At 44.0% G+C, this 18,057-nt stretch overlaps 1 protein-coding gene across 5 annotated transcripts; it reads right to left on the bottom strand.

The window, feature by feature from the left end:
- Positions 1–500: 500 nt before the first annotated feature.
- AMMECR1L (AMMECR1 like) lies at positions 501–16,297 on the bottom strand. 5 transcript variants are annotated; one of them, XM_030495917.1, is made up of 7 exons: positions 15,116–16,297; positions 13,115–13,559; positions 7,698–7,808; positions 7,062–7,230; positions 6,288–6,378; positions 5,217–5,313; positions 501–3,987 (listed from the first exon to the last, which is right to left on the bottom strand). In XM_030495917.1, exons 2-7 carry the CDS (start codon positions 13,519–13,521, stop codon positions 3,876–3,878), a joined length of 987 nt encoding a protein of 328 aa, XP_030351777.1. In that variant the 5' UTR covers positions 13,522–13,559; positions 15,116–16,297; the 3' UTR covers positions 501–3,875. The 5 variants fall into 5 exon arrangements, with proteins under 5 accessions (XP_030351777.1, XP_030351776.1, XP_030351779.1 ...); XM_030495916.1 differs by having other exon boundaries at positions 15,893–16,297; XM_030495919.1 differs by having other exon boundaries at positions 7,116–7,230; positions 15,893–16,297.
- Between the last annotated feature and the right edge of the window lie 1,760 nt (positions 16,298–18,057).

Here is an 18,057-nt window from a genome sequence, read left to right as displayed (position 1 = left end):
ATTATCTGAAGACTACAACCTGTGAAGTGCAGATAATCTGTTTTCATTAGTTCATTTAAAAATAGCAAAGAACAAGAACAATTTTGGTAGTTTAAGCCAGATTTACAAATTCAAGGTTTTCAGTACAATACAGAATTCTGTATGTATGTGCTTTATTTATTTTCCCATCATGACAGCTAACAGAAAGTTATTGTCAAGGAAACATCATTTCAGGATACAAAGATACTTTGCTATGCCGTTATTAATGAAACATTTAATCTTTGTTTCTACATTTTCCTACTATTTTTCCTCAGTTTCTTCTAGTGAGCCTGTCTTGACTCTTTTATGCTTCCAGGCAGCTGTCATCCCATTCTGGCAACCCCCCTGGCTCTGAACATTTAATCTAACGTAGAGTTCTGATATTCATACATGTAGTGTATTGCTCATCTTTCTAGATGAGAAAGATTTCATCTTATCTCCCATAAAGGCTGTAAGAAAATATATAAAGAGGACACTACAAATAGTCTTTATCCATTATGATTTATTCTCTACAATACTTCATTAGAGGATAGAGTTCAATTATTTACACTCAGAAGTTATTATATAGGTAGGAGGCAACCAAGTGTAATACAAAGAATTGGTCTGACATCTCTGCACTGAAGGTCAAAAGAGGTCTCCTGCTTTAAGGAAATAAATTAACCAAAAAAACCCCAACAAAACAACATGTAGTTTCCAGAATACAAACAGAAAACAGCACTAATAGTCAGTGAAGATTGCAGATGTTTGTTAATGTACTATGAAAACAAATTATTCTGTGCAAAGGTTAAAATGAACTCTTAGATTTTCTTACAGATTTTTTCTGATAAATTGTAGATATGTGATATTTTGACTATAAAACGTTCCCAAACTGAAATGGCCTCAGTTGAGATTGACTGTTGAACATTATGGAAAAGAAAAAAATAAAGAACCTCACAGTGGCAACATTCCAACACTGACAGACTCCAGTGATCAAAGACATTCTCCTGTAGTTACTGTAAAACAAAGACAATTCATAATTGCAGTGAGATTATTTCTCAGTTGTGGTTGTCATGAGAATAAGCCCTTCTAGACCAAAAGGCACTTGCTTCTAAGGATGAGTTAAATCCAGACCAAACCAGGTAACAGTTGCTTTGAGAAGGAGCCATTCTAACCTGCTGTCCCAGCCAAATAAGCATGGAGAAGTTCTTACATCAACTGGTCATTGGTTTTGCTTGCCTCCATCTCAAGGCAACTCAAAGTACGTTTTGTTTCTAGTTCACCTCTTTCATCCTTGTGCATAGCTGCCATGTAATGATCTAGAAATGGGATTATTTCCTGAGACCACCTGTCCTTGTCATACATTTTTTTCTGAGCTAACTTAACTATTGACACACCTTTCAAATGATTTTACAGCTGGACCCTTATGGGACTAAAGCTGAGAGGGCCTGTTTCTTAGGCAGCAGACCAGTTTTTCTGATTTGCCAACTTCTTTTCTCACTGCAACAAGACAAGAACACAGTACATATTTAGAGGCATTTTTGTTTTTGTTTTTTCTTCTTAAACAGACTGAGTGGGGAAATGGAAGTGGGAGAGGATAACACTTCCCCAGTCCCAAACCATCTAGCCCACTTCAGGCTTCAACCAACCAAGTCACTCGGTCCTAAAATTCTGTTCTTAAAAATGACGGCTAACCCTCCCCACCCCGCCCTTTAGATATCCCCTATTCAAATAAAATGAAATCAGGAAACACTATACACTGTTGAAGACACAGAACAGGGCAAACATTTGAAAAAGAAACAATATTGTTGAAAAGCCTGGCACTATATGCCTGCATGACCAGTCTCACTGAGCGTGCTCAGGGGTGAAGTTTTAGCACCATTTTTTTGCTTGTTTTGTTTTAAACCTTTTAGAAATTAAATTCTAACATAGAACACTTGAACAGTAATGAGTGTAGCCCTATGTATCATACTGTTTGACAGCTGAAAGGTGAATGGCATGTCCAGAGCTGAACCCACCCTCGCCCATCACTACACGGCACCTGGGAGAGTAATTACAAACCACTCGAGTTTGTAACAAGACTGATTTATTCTCAGCAGCAGGAAATGATGAAACAATCCCTTCATCTTCAATTGCTTTTCAACAACATCACAAGGGAAAAGTGGCAATTTATAAGAATGACCCAGTACAGGAGGAAAGCTGGGTCAATATTGCACCATTATCCAGAATAGGACCCCCTCCTTTCCCTCACGTCTCTCTCCTCCAGCAGGAGAACATTACACCAACATGAAGCAAAACTGCACAATTCTGTTTGCTTCTCTAGGACCAGAAGGAGCAGCAGCATGCAGTTCTGAGCTTTCTACCAGCCTTATTCCCTGCCATGCCAGGAGAGAATTTCAGGCTTCAAACACCAGTCAGTTTTAAAAGCCATCATTACCACACACACGAAAGCTTTAAAGATATATGCAACCAAACAGCCATTACTCTTGCTATGCACTTGTTTTTTCTTTCCCAATCATTGTTGACCATACAGACACTTGGAAAACAGAACGAGCCCCCACAAATTACATTTGGACATCCATCACTGAGTTCATGACATCCCTCAATGATGCTGCAGAATAACAACTGGATAACTTCACTTCCTCTTAGAAGAAAGTATTTCTTGTAATCATCAATGATGGGAGAAGAAATACAGAATGCACACGAGAATCACACAGTCTGGGTAATACAGGTTTCCCCATTCATTGCCTTAATGTGGTAATGACAAAACTGTGTAAGATAATAACTTACCAATTAAACTACACAGCTCCTCTCTATAGGCCTGCTATAAACTGGAATACTCGCAGTTCTCAAAGATCAGTAGTCACACCAGAGAAAGTGGCTGTCCTATCAAAAGGAAGGTCCCCGAGACTTTAGCTTAAGTTAAACAAATTTCAGTCACTAGTCTCACTTGTATGACTACAGCCAATGCCCTGCAAATCCCTCCCCATCCCTCATCCAATCAGGCTCTGTAACAAATGTTTGGGCACAAAACTTGGTTGCAACAGAGCAGACTGTCCAGGGACACTCAGGTACCTCGTCCTTTGCACACACAGCATGTGCCATGCTGCTCTCTTACAGGCCTAACAGCATTCTGTTTCATAGCAGGCTGCATTACAAAGCACTGTCTAAAAAACCCCAGAAAACCGTAAACCAAGAGGATTTCTAGAAATCCATCTTACAGTGGGATCTGATAATTCAAGCCTTCTAGGGTTTATTTAAATAACGGATTCATCTGCAATACCATCCAAAGGCTTTTCACATCTTTAAGTGTTTTCTGTCTGTGAGGATGGGGTGCTATCCAGATGTTCAACCCTCCCCAGTATCATAATGTCCGCCTGTGATGTGTGGGGACTGCAATCAGCTCTCGGTACACAACAGATACCAGAGATTAAAAAAAATTAAAAAGAACCTAAAAAATGTTTTGTTGGACTCCGTTGCCCAGACTGCCAGGGGAATGATCCTACTTGATCTGGGGGGCTTCCATAACAAACAACTCAAGATTCCAGAGTGTCGGTAATACACAAGAACGGATCAGTCCGAAGTGGCACTTTCACTCCTAGAGGTCTTCTGCACCTCACGACAGTTCATAGGCATGGAGCCCCAATCCAACTGAACCCTCGTTCAGAGGGAAGGCTGAGATAAGGCTTGGGCCCCTGAAGTTCTGTCATGCTCTCATCCTCCCCCCAGGTCAGCTGGAAGGCAGACTTGGCAACGGAAGCTAGCATCATAAAATGGTGCAGTAATAGAAGTAACTGGACCAGGAAGAGGAGGCATCTGCCCCAATGATGTCGTAGCTGTTGGCAGCAACTGGGGAGTGGGACTGGTCATGCAGCCGTGTGTCAGGAGTAATGATTGTAAAGGGGGGGGGCATGAAGAGTGCCATTCTGGAAACAATGCTGACGGGAAGCCATGTATTCTGCATAACTGATTGTCACCTTCTCACTGCGGTACCTATGGGAACAGCATAAGAAAAAAATAACATAAACACACTATGCAATACGAAGGGACTAGACATAAAAACATTCATCCCACATCATCTTTTAGCTCACAGCAAATAGAGACCAAGAGGAATCCTACTAACTTCATAAATTACTTTGTGTTGTTTGATATTGCCTCCTACAGCAGTCTGAATAACCCATCTAAGCTTGAATTAGCTTCAATGTCCCAAAAGTTGAGCCCTATTCAAGGCAATCGTAATTAATGAGACTCCTGAAGTAGTACACAGAAAATAAATGATCAATTTATATTCCTTTTATCCACTTGCTGTAGAAAAAAAGGGACATGAAAAGTTTGCAGGAGAAGACTCAATTTCAGAGACTAAATAACCAGTATTTCACTATTATTTACTTTAGTGGTTATTTTCCATTTGAAAGGCTAGTGAAAGAAAATGATGGAGTTGGGTAAAGGGGAGTCACACGTACGTGACTTAGCCCACGTTGTACAGTCAGAATTCACAAATCCTGAAGTCCCTTCTGAGAGACCAGAGGTTTCCAAGTGCTTCTAAAGCATTCTACACAAGAGGTAACTTCAAAGTGGTTGTGAAGTGCACTAAGTCCATGTTACACCAGATTTTAAAGAAAACCTTCATCCTGTCCTCTTCTGTTAAAACACCCCAAACCCTGCATAACCACTTCATTTCTCCAGAGGTAAGGAACGACCTGATAAATTAACGTTTCTATACAAAACCAGAATGTCCCAATTTTTACTAGCATAAAGGGAGCTGAAACCAATAGGACAGCTGGGAGGTATAGAAAAGCAAGCAAGTTCTGAACACCAGCCAAATTTGAGTGTGGTTTGGTTTCAAGACAGCTGTCACCTCCAAATAGCTACACCATCCACAGATGAGCACCCTGAGAAAAGGAAGTGCATTGTAAAGATACATAAAAATCAACCTTTTTAATTTTCGAAGGTTCTCCTTCTTTTGATCTTTCACGTGGATGATAATATTAAAACCAGGGGCATTTCTCTTAGAAAATGCTAACTTCAATCCTGCACAGACCGAACATATAGTGCTTCACTCCATATACTTTATATGCCTAACGTGGCATTTATGATTTTGTCTTTCAGACCACATTTCTCATCTGAAAGAGGCATGAAGACTTACATCAAAAACAAATGTTTTAGATTACACACAAAACACTATGAAATAAAATTAAAAGATGACAAATATATTGACTTACCTGGTGAGTTTAATCGTTTTCCTAAAATCATTGGTAATCGGAGCCTTAAAGCCACCTTTCCTGAGTAAGGAGTCTATGGTCTGGATCTGATCCCAGTCTATTGGAAATTAGAAGCAAGGGAAATGTTTCAATATATAAATGATTTTTCAAAAAGATAAGAGATGCATTAAAAGGCCCCTAGAAAAGCACACAACTAAACAGGAAATTTTGAGCTGTTAAGACATTCGTGGTCTTATGCATGCACACTATCTGCACATGCCAATGCCTTTAACTCATACTGGAACTGGTCTATAGAACAGTAATTCCATTTTCCATATGACCTCTCTCCTTATAAAGGTCTGTGCCTTGCTTCTGTTGCAGGGACCCCAACCTGTTTTATCATGTGCCACTCAAGGTTAGCTCCTTAAGCCTTAAAATAAGGTAACACTTAGCTCTTTACATAGACAAATTGGGATCAACCTGATGCTCTAGTGATAGCACAGTGCGCTGCTATGTGAGAGATCAGAGTTAAAATTCCTACCTTCATCTTTTGCCCCAGAGCCAGGAGGATGCGACCACTCCACTCTGCTAGGTGGAGGAAAGGAGGCAATATTTTGAGCAGTTACCATGGTGACCGCTACTATATTTGAGTGGGAAGTGTGCTCCAGAGGGGCCCTGTTTCCTGCCCTCATCTGGAGGATGCTACTTTAGCAAGAATGAGGAGGAAGGGGACTCTCCTGTTGGTGCTGTGCAGCCTGCAGTTATCCTAGTTGGTGGGAGAAACATAGAAGAGGAAAGATGCAACGCTGAATGAAGCTGGAAGATCTGTACTTTGAGATCCTCTATTTCTTAAGCCCTAAAGCATTTTTACACTAAAATACAGCTGCACACAGATGTGGGATGAGAGAAAGGCCAAATGAAAACCCAGCAGCAAGCAGCTGTATCAGGTGTCAGTTATCCAGATTAAGCCTGGTGGTTCCATGGCACTACTGTGAGGACAGCATGGCAATCCAAAAACAAAATCCATAGATTTCTGTTACCCAATCCTGTGACACAATGTGTTGACATTTTTGGCTGCCATCTCAAACCCACCTTGTTCCTTAGCAACCTCAGGTAAATACGTGGCTGTGCGTTTGACACCTTTCTCATTGATGAACTCTATTCTGATCCCATGGATCCCAACCTATAGATGGAAATGAATAGCCAAATAAGAGGTGTTTGCTAGCACTGAGTCCATGACCGAGCTGTCATTCCCAAAACACTGTGTATCTCTCTCTCTATGGCCAGTTTGGCTTTTGCCTGGATAAGGACATTCTCTTCCTCACTATCCTTGCCAGGCAGGTCTCACAAACAGCTCTTAGCAGCATAAAGGACCTCTGCCACCTCTCCCAAATGAGCCTAACCAATCTTCTTGCTACTTCTCCAGAAGTAAGTCTTGTCAGAAGTCTGACAGTTTTCCATCTCTTATGTTGGGCAAGAAAGACAGGATCTCTACAACAGTCATGCCTAAAATAGCCCAACCACAAAGTCTATTTAATCCTTCTTGAACTAAATACACTTCCATGGACAAGGTCCTAAGAAAGAATACCTTTGGTCTTAAATACTTTTTATTCCCAGTTCCTATGCCCAGCATCAAAATACTTCCCAGATTTTTATGTATGTGTTTGCACCCATCTCCTAGTGGGCCAAATCCATAAAACACTTTCATGTCTCTCTTATTCCCGTTCAGATCCCCTCCAATCAAAAGCATACTGCTAGCTCATTCTCCTCCTTCCTTGCAGTTTTCCAGCCCCTTTTCTTCTATTCCCAGTTCCTTCTATCCCCATACACCTCTGTAACAAAGGAGACATATCACCATGTACTAACCCGAACCCGAACGGAACGAGAATGATGCAGAGTTCCAAATGCACCTGTTCTCACCTCCCAGTCCAGGTAGTCACTGGCATCCTCAAAGTTAGTGAGGAGGGAGACAGAGCAGAAGAGTTTGGGCAGCTCCTCGCGGGTCAGGGGTGGAAATCGGCTGTCCTTAAGTGCACTAAAGGAAAGAGAAGATATATTGCCTAATACAAGCACCACATTAAAGTGTCAGATGCTCGATTATTCCCTTTTTGATTACGCCACTGTGAAACCATTTTTCTTTGCTACTGCAGAGAAAGTTATTTGCATCACCTCCTAATCTGATGAACGATAATGATGAATGCACACACTAGTGCAAGCTTCCTGGTGCTGTCCTCCGCTTACTGCAGTTGGAAACAAATTATGTGCTACATAAGATGTCAAAAGCATTAGTATGCAGGATAGATTCCATATTAGCCTTAAAACATCAACCAAAATTCACCAGTTGCAAAGATATTCCACTAAGTCCTGGTCTATTACCTCACCCTATGATACATTTCTCAGGTTTCTTTTATTGAGAAGCATATAAAACTGAACCATGTTGATCCAGCATCTTAACCTTGAATCCTTACAGATCTTCAGAAAATTAAACTAATTTCAAATTACCTGGTTAATGTGTATTCCCTGAGTCCTGAGTGAAGATTCATGGCTGAAAAGGTCCCGATGCAGCCACGCAGCCGCTTGTCTCGCCCCGTCTTCCACGTCACAAAGAGTGGACTGGAAAGGCAAAAAAGAGAAATACTCCAGCCTCTGGAGATACCCGGCTGCTAAGGGGAGACCAAAAAGGTGCAAAAGAGCACCTATGCATGCCCTTTCTTTCTCTCCCTCTAATAAGCCCCAACAGGCATGTTTTCTCACCTGCTATTTAGCACTAATAAAACCACCCAGATCGCCAAATTCAAAACCCCAACATCTTCCCCAAACTTGCCCTCCACTGATACCTTCCTGGCCAGAGTCTGCACTGTCTTCTGACAAATGATATGGTTATTGACCCCACTAATTACCTCTTTGAGTAATAGCCTCACTTAGTAGCATCCACTAGTTTAAATGACAACCCATATAAAAATTACTACAGGTGAAGCAATAGATTACTTATTTATAGCACCATTGAACCTGACAGATCCCCAAGCATCCTGCAAATTATCTGTAATGGAGGTTTGTGATATAAGCTTTGTTTTTTTAAGAGATAAAAAGCAAGCCTAGGTTGTTGGGTTGTATTTTTGTTTTGTTTTTTTTCACTGTTATTTCCATGACTTTATCTGACTTCTGGGTCCATCCCTAGCGCTCAGTTTATGTTATCTTTTGCTTACGCTACATTTGATTTGTATTTACACATACTCCCTCTTGTTGAACACATATCTAAATCACAATATTATGCCTACTCAAACATCACATAGATTTCTGTTTTCCCATCTACTATCACGAATTTACAGGCGTAAGAGTAGATTCTCAAATTCAGCAGGCTCATTTCAATCTGTTAAAGTAGAAGCCACGGTTAAGCCTCAAAGAACAAACAGTTCAGGACAACAGTATTCAGTACAGGTAAACAGGTAAAGATGACTGATCATATTAAATGCAAAAATTCACTGCTACAGAAGTGAGTGAAATTGCAAACAGATGTAGAGAGAAACAGTAAAGAACGGACAGTGCAACTCTACAAGAACATCTGAACATCTGGAAAATGTTGCAAGGCAACTGATGATGCTGATCCAATTATAAAACCAGGATGAATGATCTTACTTATTTCAGATTACAGAGTACTGAATACAAGATGTGGTCACTTCAAACACAAGCATAAATGAGAAAGTCATTAGTGATTCCAAACATCAGTCTGTGGGTATCTATTGCACTTTAAAGGCAAGCAATTTTACAGAAAACATGCAGTGTTGATAATTTTTCTGAGATTAAACAAATATTGACAGGAGTTCTAGAACATGAAGGCAGATTAACTGATTCTACAACAGAGCTCAGACACTTTCCTCAAACTCTTGAAGCTCTTGTAAGCAATATATCTTTGCAGCAAACATTACACAAAACAGTAAGATATTCTGTTCGGACAATAAAACCAGCATGGAGTGTGGATGACGTCTCAAACACAAGCAACAGAGCTTCTTATGTCTAAGGATTTAGAATATAACTTAAACTGCAGTGATAAAGCAATGCCCAGTGATGCTCCTCAGAGCAACAGTGGAATTAAAAAACTCTATCACAACATAAATCCATCATTCAGGATCTAGCTATGACCAACAGCAGAAGTACTACCCAAAATAGCAAACATCCCTTAAGTAATAATTGTGAAGTACTTTGCCCACAGAGGAAGCGGAAACATTCTTCCACAATCATCAGCAACCTTATGTACACTTGACCAAGACAGAGGATTTACTGTTCTAGTTTTCCAACAACACCTCAAGGCACTCGCAGGATATCATTCCTCTAGACTTTCAGCTATGTACCATATGTTAAAACAGAAAACAGAAACAGTGTAAGGAAATACATTAGAGAGATAAGAAAAAAGACACTAAACTTACAAAGGAGATTTCTGAGCAACATTGTCACAAGCTCAGTGGAAATTTAGCTTAACCTAAATGAAGTTTTGAAACCATTATTTAGCCCACGTGACACTCACCCCAAACATAAAAGGGAAGGGAGAAAATGAAAAGCATCACTGACACAATACAACTCCAAGTAAGCTCCTTCTCTTCTTCCATTCAAATTACAGGTGAATTTCCAATTCACCTCTTTCCCTTTCCAAAGAAAGGAAAAAAAAAGAAAAGGGCGGGGGGAAGGATGTTTCCACTGAGCTGTGACACAGCCTTCTGCGTCTATAATGGAAGAGATATTATCAGAAAGGACAGGATAATTGCATTCAGAAGGCTGTCATATTTTAAAATATCTTAAAGCACACTTTGAACAATTTTTCACTGTGGTCATAACAACTGAGGCATAAAAACTCCAAAGATATATGATTTTGTACAAGTATATAAAATTTCACTATTATAAAGATTTTCACTGTAGAGAAGATGTTGTTTCTGTATCTGAAGAATAAATGCACTTAGCAAATTGCAGGTGTGGCTGACATTAAGCCAATTGTTCCATAGCCCCTCTTTGAGAAGCGTATTTCCCAGATGTCCTGAGAAAAGTCACAACAATCTTTTTGCCCATGTTCACCCAAAAGCACTTACTGGTACTCTGCAGTCCTATCCTCAGCAGATTGTGGCAACTATTTCTCCTGCAGCCACAACATGCTACTTAGGTGTGTTTGACGAGGGTTTGCTAGGCTCAGGGGAATTTCAGCAACTTAAAAACTAGCTTCTCCAATTGCAACTGCAAAGGGAATTTTTAAGTAGCAAAATATGGTTTGTTCAAATCAGAATTTAGCTTGTACCAGGAAAAAACCTGTTACGGTACAGATTTTATGATGCAAGTATCTTATTATTTGTCTTGCAAGGCAACTAGAAACCTGCATGTTGTAGTTTTAGTACCAGTTTGTAATACCTACTATTATAAAAACTCAAAGACCAAAGTACAGAAGTGGAAGAAGTAACCAATTAGCTACTTGCATACCGTACAGGTTCAAAATTGCAATTTTTTCCAATAACCTGAATAGCAGAAGGGATATTACCAAGTTAATTCAGACATAACTATCAGTCTGGCAATGCCACCTTCTCTACAGTGGTTTGTGAACATCACTGCTACGTGTATGTAAGGTTCCCTTATTCCATAGACACCTACCAGCTCTGTAATACCCATCAAAATTATAGTCTATGTGCATGTTCTCTCAAGCTGATAATTGCAATTCACTATGGTTTTCAAGTCATAACCCTTTAACTTTCGTTATTGCACTGTTTATGAAATAAACATAAATAAATAAAACAGAATCCTGACCTTCACGCCTGCTTTTATCTTGATTTAGGGTTTAGCACCAATTTAAGATCTATTATGCAAGAAATAGGTCAGGACAAACCTGTGCATCTTTCTACTCCTTCCATCCACAGTCTCCTTTCTGTCCAGAGAGACTTCTGGTATATATCTGTGTTTTGTTCAAAGATCTCTTACATCGACATTAATTATGCTATGAAGGACAACAATGCAAATTATTTATGTATTTCACTTTGCTTACTCTTATATTTGATAACATTTGGCTTGAAGTTCATTACATTACTGTCTCAAGCGTGACAGATCATCCCTGTGTGCTGCCTTCCAAGAGAGCAAACCCCAGGCTTTTCCCTGAGGTACACAGAACTATTTGCTAGAAGCCACAGCATAAATGCTGAAACACAGGAAAATTCAGGTAGACATTTGCCCAGAGGGGAAGGAAGAAGAAGAGCTGGTTTTGCTTTGGAGTGCTGATATAAAAGACTTTCAAATTGTCAGCACAGAAATGCCCGATGAATGATTTTGAACTTTCAAATCTGGGCATAAAATTCAGAATATCCAGCTGATATTCCTGAAAGAATGCCCTTTTTGAAACTAGTCAACAGAAAGAGCCACAAAATCCAGCTAGAAATCTCCTTTAACACCCAAATAATGAAGCTGTATAAAATCATCTCTCTTACTGACTTAAGAACAGAATAATAAAAAACCCCTTTGCATTTCAAGTGTCAAAATAATCAGCAGACTAACACATCATTTTCTAAAAGGCGCCTACTTAGCTTAGGTATGAGAAACAACAGAAATACCTCTATCTGGGGAGTCCCTGGAACTATTCTATATTCCAGTCCAGAGTATTTCTCCACTCACTTGTATTTACAATATTAAACAGCTTAGTCTGCAGTAGCATTCAGAACATGTATCCATAATCCTGCTTGGATAATAACTGCATGGAAGCACAACCTACATCTACACTGACAGCCAGTAAGGTGGGGAGACATTCAATACACGGAAAAAGTCCTTGACCTGTTTAAGCCATTGTTCCTTTACATCAATTTAAAATTCATTAACTTAAATTAAGGATGTCAACAACTTTTTATTTTATCTATTGTTCTGGAGGTGGCCCCTGGAGGAGTGTCAGAAGGTGTCTCTGTCATTGATCTTTCCCACATAATTCTTCCAACAAACATTTTAACAGCATTAACATTTCCACACCCATGCATTCAACCTTCTGACAAACATTAGCTAAATCTCACCAAAGCAAAATACCTTCATAAATCCTTCCCCTCAGACATACCTCCTTTCTTATTAACCTTGGTATCGCCCTTGAAAGTTAACTCTCCATTTCAACCCGTATCGCCCAACTAGCACTGTCTCCTAACACAGGTTTTCAACTAGCAAATTCTTTGCTCCTCTCCCGGCTAAACCCATTAACTTGGACAGCTGAACACCCTGGTGAGTGTCCTCATCCAATTCTCACCAGCTCAGCATTTGTTTCAGGATGAGCTGGGAACTTGTTTCAACTTCTTTATTTCCTTTCCATCTGCTTCGCAGAAGGAAGTCTCTCCTCTTGTCCCTTCACCAATTTAATGCTTGACATTAGAAGCAAGATCTTCTTCAAATTAATGACATTATTTTACTGTTTTCCGCAAGTTCTGAGTTCAGTTTCACTCATTCCTTTAGTACACTTTCATGAGAGGCACAGCCTAGTTAATCTTTTGCAGAGAGATCTGTTTACAAAGAAGGGAGCAAACTTTAATGGAGCGTTATCATGAAGTGGGTTTGCACTCCTTGATAAAGTATGCAACGTCTCGCGCAACAGCTGAGACTGGGAGCTGAAGCAGCACCACTCTTCCTCATATTTTGCCTAGCCCTCTTTCTGTAGAGCTAAGCATGTTCTCCCTTGAAGGCCACTCCTCAAAGCTCCACTCATCCCCAATGACAAACACAATAGAATATTTTTCACTTGTTCATACACTTAACAGCACATCACTTTTTGTTTCCAATAGACAAAGCAAGCAGCAGAACAACCCCCTTCCTCCCTGCATACCAGTATTCCCATTCACCAGAGGAAACCCTTTATCCCTCCCCAGCCAAACCACAGCTCTGGATGCTGGTTTCCAAGATTTTCTCCCACACACGGATTTACTCACTAGGGGTCATTGGTAAATCGAGGAAGTCGTGGCTGAGGGAAACCATAGAGATGACAGTAGAGTACATCAAAGCAGTAGCAGCACATCTCTGCTGTCACCACCAGGTTCTTGGTGCTGTTGGCAGTTCCATTGGGCCGAGTAAGTGGGCTCAGAGCTCCTGAAGTGGGATTCATTCGAGTAATTGGGGAATTTCCTGGGCCCAAAGTCAAGTCAGATACGTTCTCCCTTCCATTATTCCCGTCTGTGTGCTGGTGGTTCTGAAGAGGACCTGAACTGGAGCCTGGTACAGTTGTGGCCTGATTCCCATGACTGTGCGTTCCGGTCCCAGATAGTTTGGGCTTCTTTACCCCACAACAGCCAGCTGCCAGCTTGGGCTCAAGTGGAGGAACACAGCGTCTTTTTCCCATCCTGCTTCAAAACTTGCTGCCTGGAGCACTGCAGAACCCTGGCGAGGAGGCGGGGGGGGAAAAAAAGCAATACACAAAACAGTTACAGGTGAAAAACCAACAGCTGCTTCCTTGCTTCTGCTAAGATGTCAGAGAGGTTTGCCTCTGCAACAAAAAGAGGAAGAAAACCCTCGCAACATGCAGCTAAGTACAGACCTAAAGCCCGTTCAGCAAGTAGAATGGTTTTACACATAGATTGGAAGAGTGTGTACATGACATGCATGAAATCACACTTTTAAAGTCATTGCTGAGGTGTACTGAACACTGCAATAGGTGGCTCATCACAAAAAACCCCCAAGTAAACGAACATAACCAGCCTTCCCTTTAATGACGGGAATTAAACTGTTGGGAGAACAGAAGAAAAAAGACAAAAGGACTTCAGACCACAGATAAACCCCATCCACTGCTTTTCTAGATCACTCCCCCCCCAGTCAGTGCCTGCACCAATGGCAAACAAGCTACTGAACAACCACAAGTGCATTTCCCTTCCCTGTTCTCAACAGAAGAGTGACAACTCCGAATGACACCTGCAGGGTTGGAATCCCAGGGGTGCTGCCCTTGATTTAGCTCTAGCCTGAGCAAGACACAGAGAGAAGCTATAAGCACCAAACCACCATTTTCTAAACATCAGACCGTTCTCCAGACCCCGTGAACTAGTGAATCTGCATTTACTTTCTAGGATTAAGTAAATCAATAGTGCTCATAGGTAAACACGTACAGTCAGGATATGCAGGAGAGGAAGAGCTGAAGACTGCGCACAGCCTGAGCAGAGGGAAGTGATGATGGCAGGAAACAGATACAGTATTTAGAAAAACCAAACAAACAAACTCCAGTGTTTTGCTTGCAAAGAAGATAATGCTAGCTCTTGCATCACAAGAAGGGGTGGAACAAACACATAGAGGAAAGCCTATGCAGACAAAAATGAACAACGATAGGCAGGGACCACACGTCACTGGTAACACCTTAAATAAGTGTAATATCATCACCATGAGATCTAAACATGCAAAGGGAGGAAAAACAGTCTCCCATCTGTCAAACGGGGCTAAAAACACAGACATGTTAATCACAGAGAACACCGTGGAGAACTGGAAGTCTCATTCTGGCTCTTGCTACTTCTTTAACCCCAGCACATCCCTCCAACTCTTCCAAGTACTTAACTGATGGCTGAACTGACAGCACATATACAGAACGGGGATGGGTGATATGCACTGAAATCCATGGCATGACAACTCCCTCCCTTCTCTGCGCCTGCGGACAATGCAAACTTTATCCATCAACTTTCATCAGCCATCGTTATGAGTCCTACCATCCTGAACCGAACCAGAACTGGTGCAAGACATGTTGAGATGTGCCTCCCAACACAAAACATGGGCACTTGCAGTGCTTTCTCTGCTCCTCACCCTTCAGAAAGATAATCTCCATAAGGAACAATTTACAAGACCTAGTGAAAATTATCATCTTTCCTTCGATCTCTGCCTTTGTAACAAGAAAAATTAAAAAGCATAACTTTGACAAAGTGAACATGTCATTTTTTCCAGTGCCTCTTGAAAGTTACCTGCTGTGTCTCAGTGAAGCCGCTGGGACAGAGGAGCCTTTTCAAGTTACCACTGAAGGCTTAGCCACATCCAGGGTGAAAAACTGTTTATTTAAAGCTATAGCTCTTCATTTTACACCGGAGACGTGGCAGGGGGCAGAGGAGAGGTCTGCTCCATTTATCACCCCCTGCAGCAGGCAGAAGGGGCCTAACAAAGGCGGCGGCACCGCTCCCTGCCCGGCTCCAGCGAAGGGCACCGCGGGAGGCTCCGCGGCCCCTCGTCCTGCGCCTTCCCCCCCCCGCCTTGCCCTGCCCGGGGCTGCCGGTGCGCGGCGGCTCGAAGCGGTGCTGGCTGCAGAGGGGCCCAGCCCGCCGCTCCGCCACCGGACCCGGAGCCCCGGCACCGGCCGGGAGCGCCCCGCTGCTCTCCCCCGCGGCCAGGCGGGGGGGTTCCCCCGCTCCCGAACCGGCCCCGCTGCGCCGGAGCAGCACCGCGCCGCCCGGCCCCGAGGCGGGACGAGCTTCTTGCGCTCGGACACAAACTTTGCGGCAGGGTTCTCGGGGCGGCAGCAGCCCCGCCGGCGGCACGACACGGCCCGGCCCGGGCAGAGCCCGCCCCGGCCGCGCTCCCCGCAGGGCGCAGCCGCCCCCCGGCGGTGGGGCAGAACGGGCGCCAGTAGGGGGCGCCAGGGAGTGGGATCCCCCCCCAACCCGCCATTAACCCCTTCCCCGCCGCCGGGCGGGCGGACACCGGCGCCTTCCCCCCGCCTCCCCCCCACACCCCCCGGGCTCGCCCACCTCCTGCACCCGTCCCGGGCCGGACGCGGCTTCTCCTCCGCCTCAGCCCAGCCGCCGCCGCTGCTGCCCCGCCGCCTCCGTCTCCCGCCTCATGGAGCCATGGGCCTGGACGAGGCTCCCCAGAGAAGCGGGCCCGGCGGGCGGGGGGGAGCGGAGGGGGGGGGGGGGCAGGGCCCGCCGCGGCCGGGCCGGGAGCCGGGCTTCCCGGGGCCGCCGGGCAGCGCGGGGAGCTGGAGGACTGGAGCGAGGCCGAGGGAAGGTCCTCCGCTATCCCGGCAGCCTCCTCCCTGCTCGTGAGGTAATAAGGGAAAAATGTACATAGTCCGCCAGCCTCCCGTCGGCCCCGTGGTGCCGGCGCGACCATAGAGAGAAGGGAGGGACGCTCTTCCCCGCCTCGCAACCATAGACACCGCGGACTTCCGCTCCCCGCCGGGGGACGCGCGGGGACCGGGTTCCCTCCCCGTCACGTGACGGGCCGCACGTGCGAGGACAAACAGTGTCGGGGGCGGGCGGGACCGCTCTGGCGCGGGGCTCCCCCGGCGGCGCGCCGGGGCGGGGCGGGGGGTGCCGCTCTCCTATTGGCCAGCAGGCTCTGTGACGGAGGCGCCCAGAGGAGGGGCGCGCGGTCGGAAGCATCCATTCCGCAGCTCCCCCCCCACTCCCCCCCCCGCTTCCTGAGGGCCGTGGTTCGCTCCCCGCTCCGGGGCCAGCTGAGGCGATGGTGGGGGCTCGGTAGCGCCTCACGGCTGAGGGGAGCTGCCGCCTTTCCCCGGCCCCGCAGGACGAAGCGGGAGCAAGGGCAAACCCCGACTCGCCTGCTGCGGCGGTCGCTGTGTTTTTCCGCTTGTGAAGACAGTGGTGAATACAGCCCCGATGTTCCTGACAGCGAGACGTAAAATCACACCACAACAAAACCTGCTTTTCTTTAACAGCTCTAACTGCTGCTTAACCCCCCACCCTGTCACAAATACCACAGCGAACCCGTTATCCCCACCCCGGCTTTAGGACATAAAAATAGCAGCTCAAGCTCCCTTCTCGAAGGACTTCTCTGACAGGGGGTTGTTTTGAGTGTGCAAAGTCCTTGGGATGAGGACTACTGTAAAAGTCAAGGTGTTCCAGCTGTATGAGGTGGTGTCAGCATACAAAGGAGGAACCCTGCGGCAAACAGCATATTACTTCCCCATTTCCATCTGAGAACACTAGCAAAACACTTAAAAAGCTGAAGAACAGATTGTGCAGCTCGCACGGAAGCACACTGCACGTTCAGCCTCAAGAGACGAACCAGCATAGCTCTTTAAGTGTGAAATGGGATTTCTGCATACCCTTCCTCATCTGAGGATAAACAAGAGGCAAGGAAACATCAGTTGGAGAAAACCAGCTGAATGTCAGTGGATCTCGGTTTCTCTGACAGAATGTGCATGGTTTCTGCATCAGTAGGCCAACACTGAAATTACCATTCTAACATTATGGAATAGCATCCTTTTGGTGTAGGTGACAGCCTTGAATACCAGCTTATGAAACCCGAGATTACTACAAGAGCCTTTCCAGAAAATCAGGTAAGAATAGCCTAGAAGAAAAGATTAAGAGCAAGTTGTTAATTTCTGTGGTTCCCTCCCCCTCAGAAATACCTCACCTTTTACCATTAAGGCCTTGGATTTCATCCAAAAGTACTTTGCCAACGGTGCAGAACAGGTCTCAACCCTACAAAAGGCACTTTATAATCATGAGCAAGCTTCCTGCAGAGGCTTTATGAACCCAGGAGTGCTGGCGGTGTCGTTATTACCATGACAAATGTCAAACAAATACTTGACCAGTTGTGCATGTTCTGTTCCCAAAGCACAAGAAATACAAGGTGAAAAGGTGGGAATCAATTAAGCTGGTGCTCATCATGTCTTACCTCTCGCATTTCCATTTGTGCTGTGCTGGAGTCTCTTGCATTTCAGCATACACAAGAACATACAAGCTCTTTGTGGGCTTGTAGATGATGTTTGCTTTCTTCTAGCCAAGGAAGTGAGCAAGCAATTATCATAACTTATAACATCATTGTACTGGAATTGTACCTTACAATGAAAATGGTTTTGTTTTAAAAATTAAAATCAAGCTGATATGAGAATGAGGCTGCCATCCAAACAAATCTGAAATGTTTTTCCATGTGTTAAAGACAC

Source organism: Strigops habroptila, chromosome 8 (genome assembly GCF_004027225.2).
Source record: "Strigops habroptila isolate Jane chromosome 8, bStrHab1.2.pri, whole genome shotgun sequence".
In the NCBI taxonomy this organism is placed as follows: Eukaryota; Metazoa; Chordata; class Aves; order Psittaciformes; family Psittacidae; genus Strigops; species Strigops habroptila.
This window is presented reverse-complemented; position numbering and strand designations above follow the sequence as displayed.

Excerpts from the sequence above, each read along its gene's own strand:
- AMMECR1L (XM_030495917.1), bottom strand. The coding sequence starts at position 13,521 with ATGGGAAAAAGACGCTGTGTTCCTCCACTTGAGCCCAAGCTGGCAGCT. Across the intron at positions 6,379-7,061 it reads CTCGTTCCGTTCGGGTTCGG|GTTGGGATCCATGGGATCAG; the intron begins GTTAGTACATGG and ends TTCCATCTATAG. Across the intron at positions 5,314-6,287 it reads TGAGGTTGCTAAGGAACAAG|ACTGGGATCAGATCCAGACC; the intron begins GTGGGTTTGAGA and ends AATTTCCAATAG.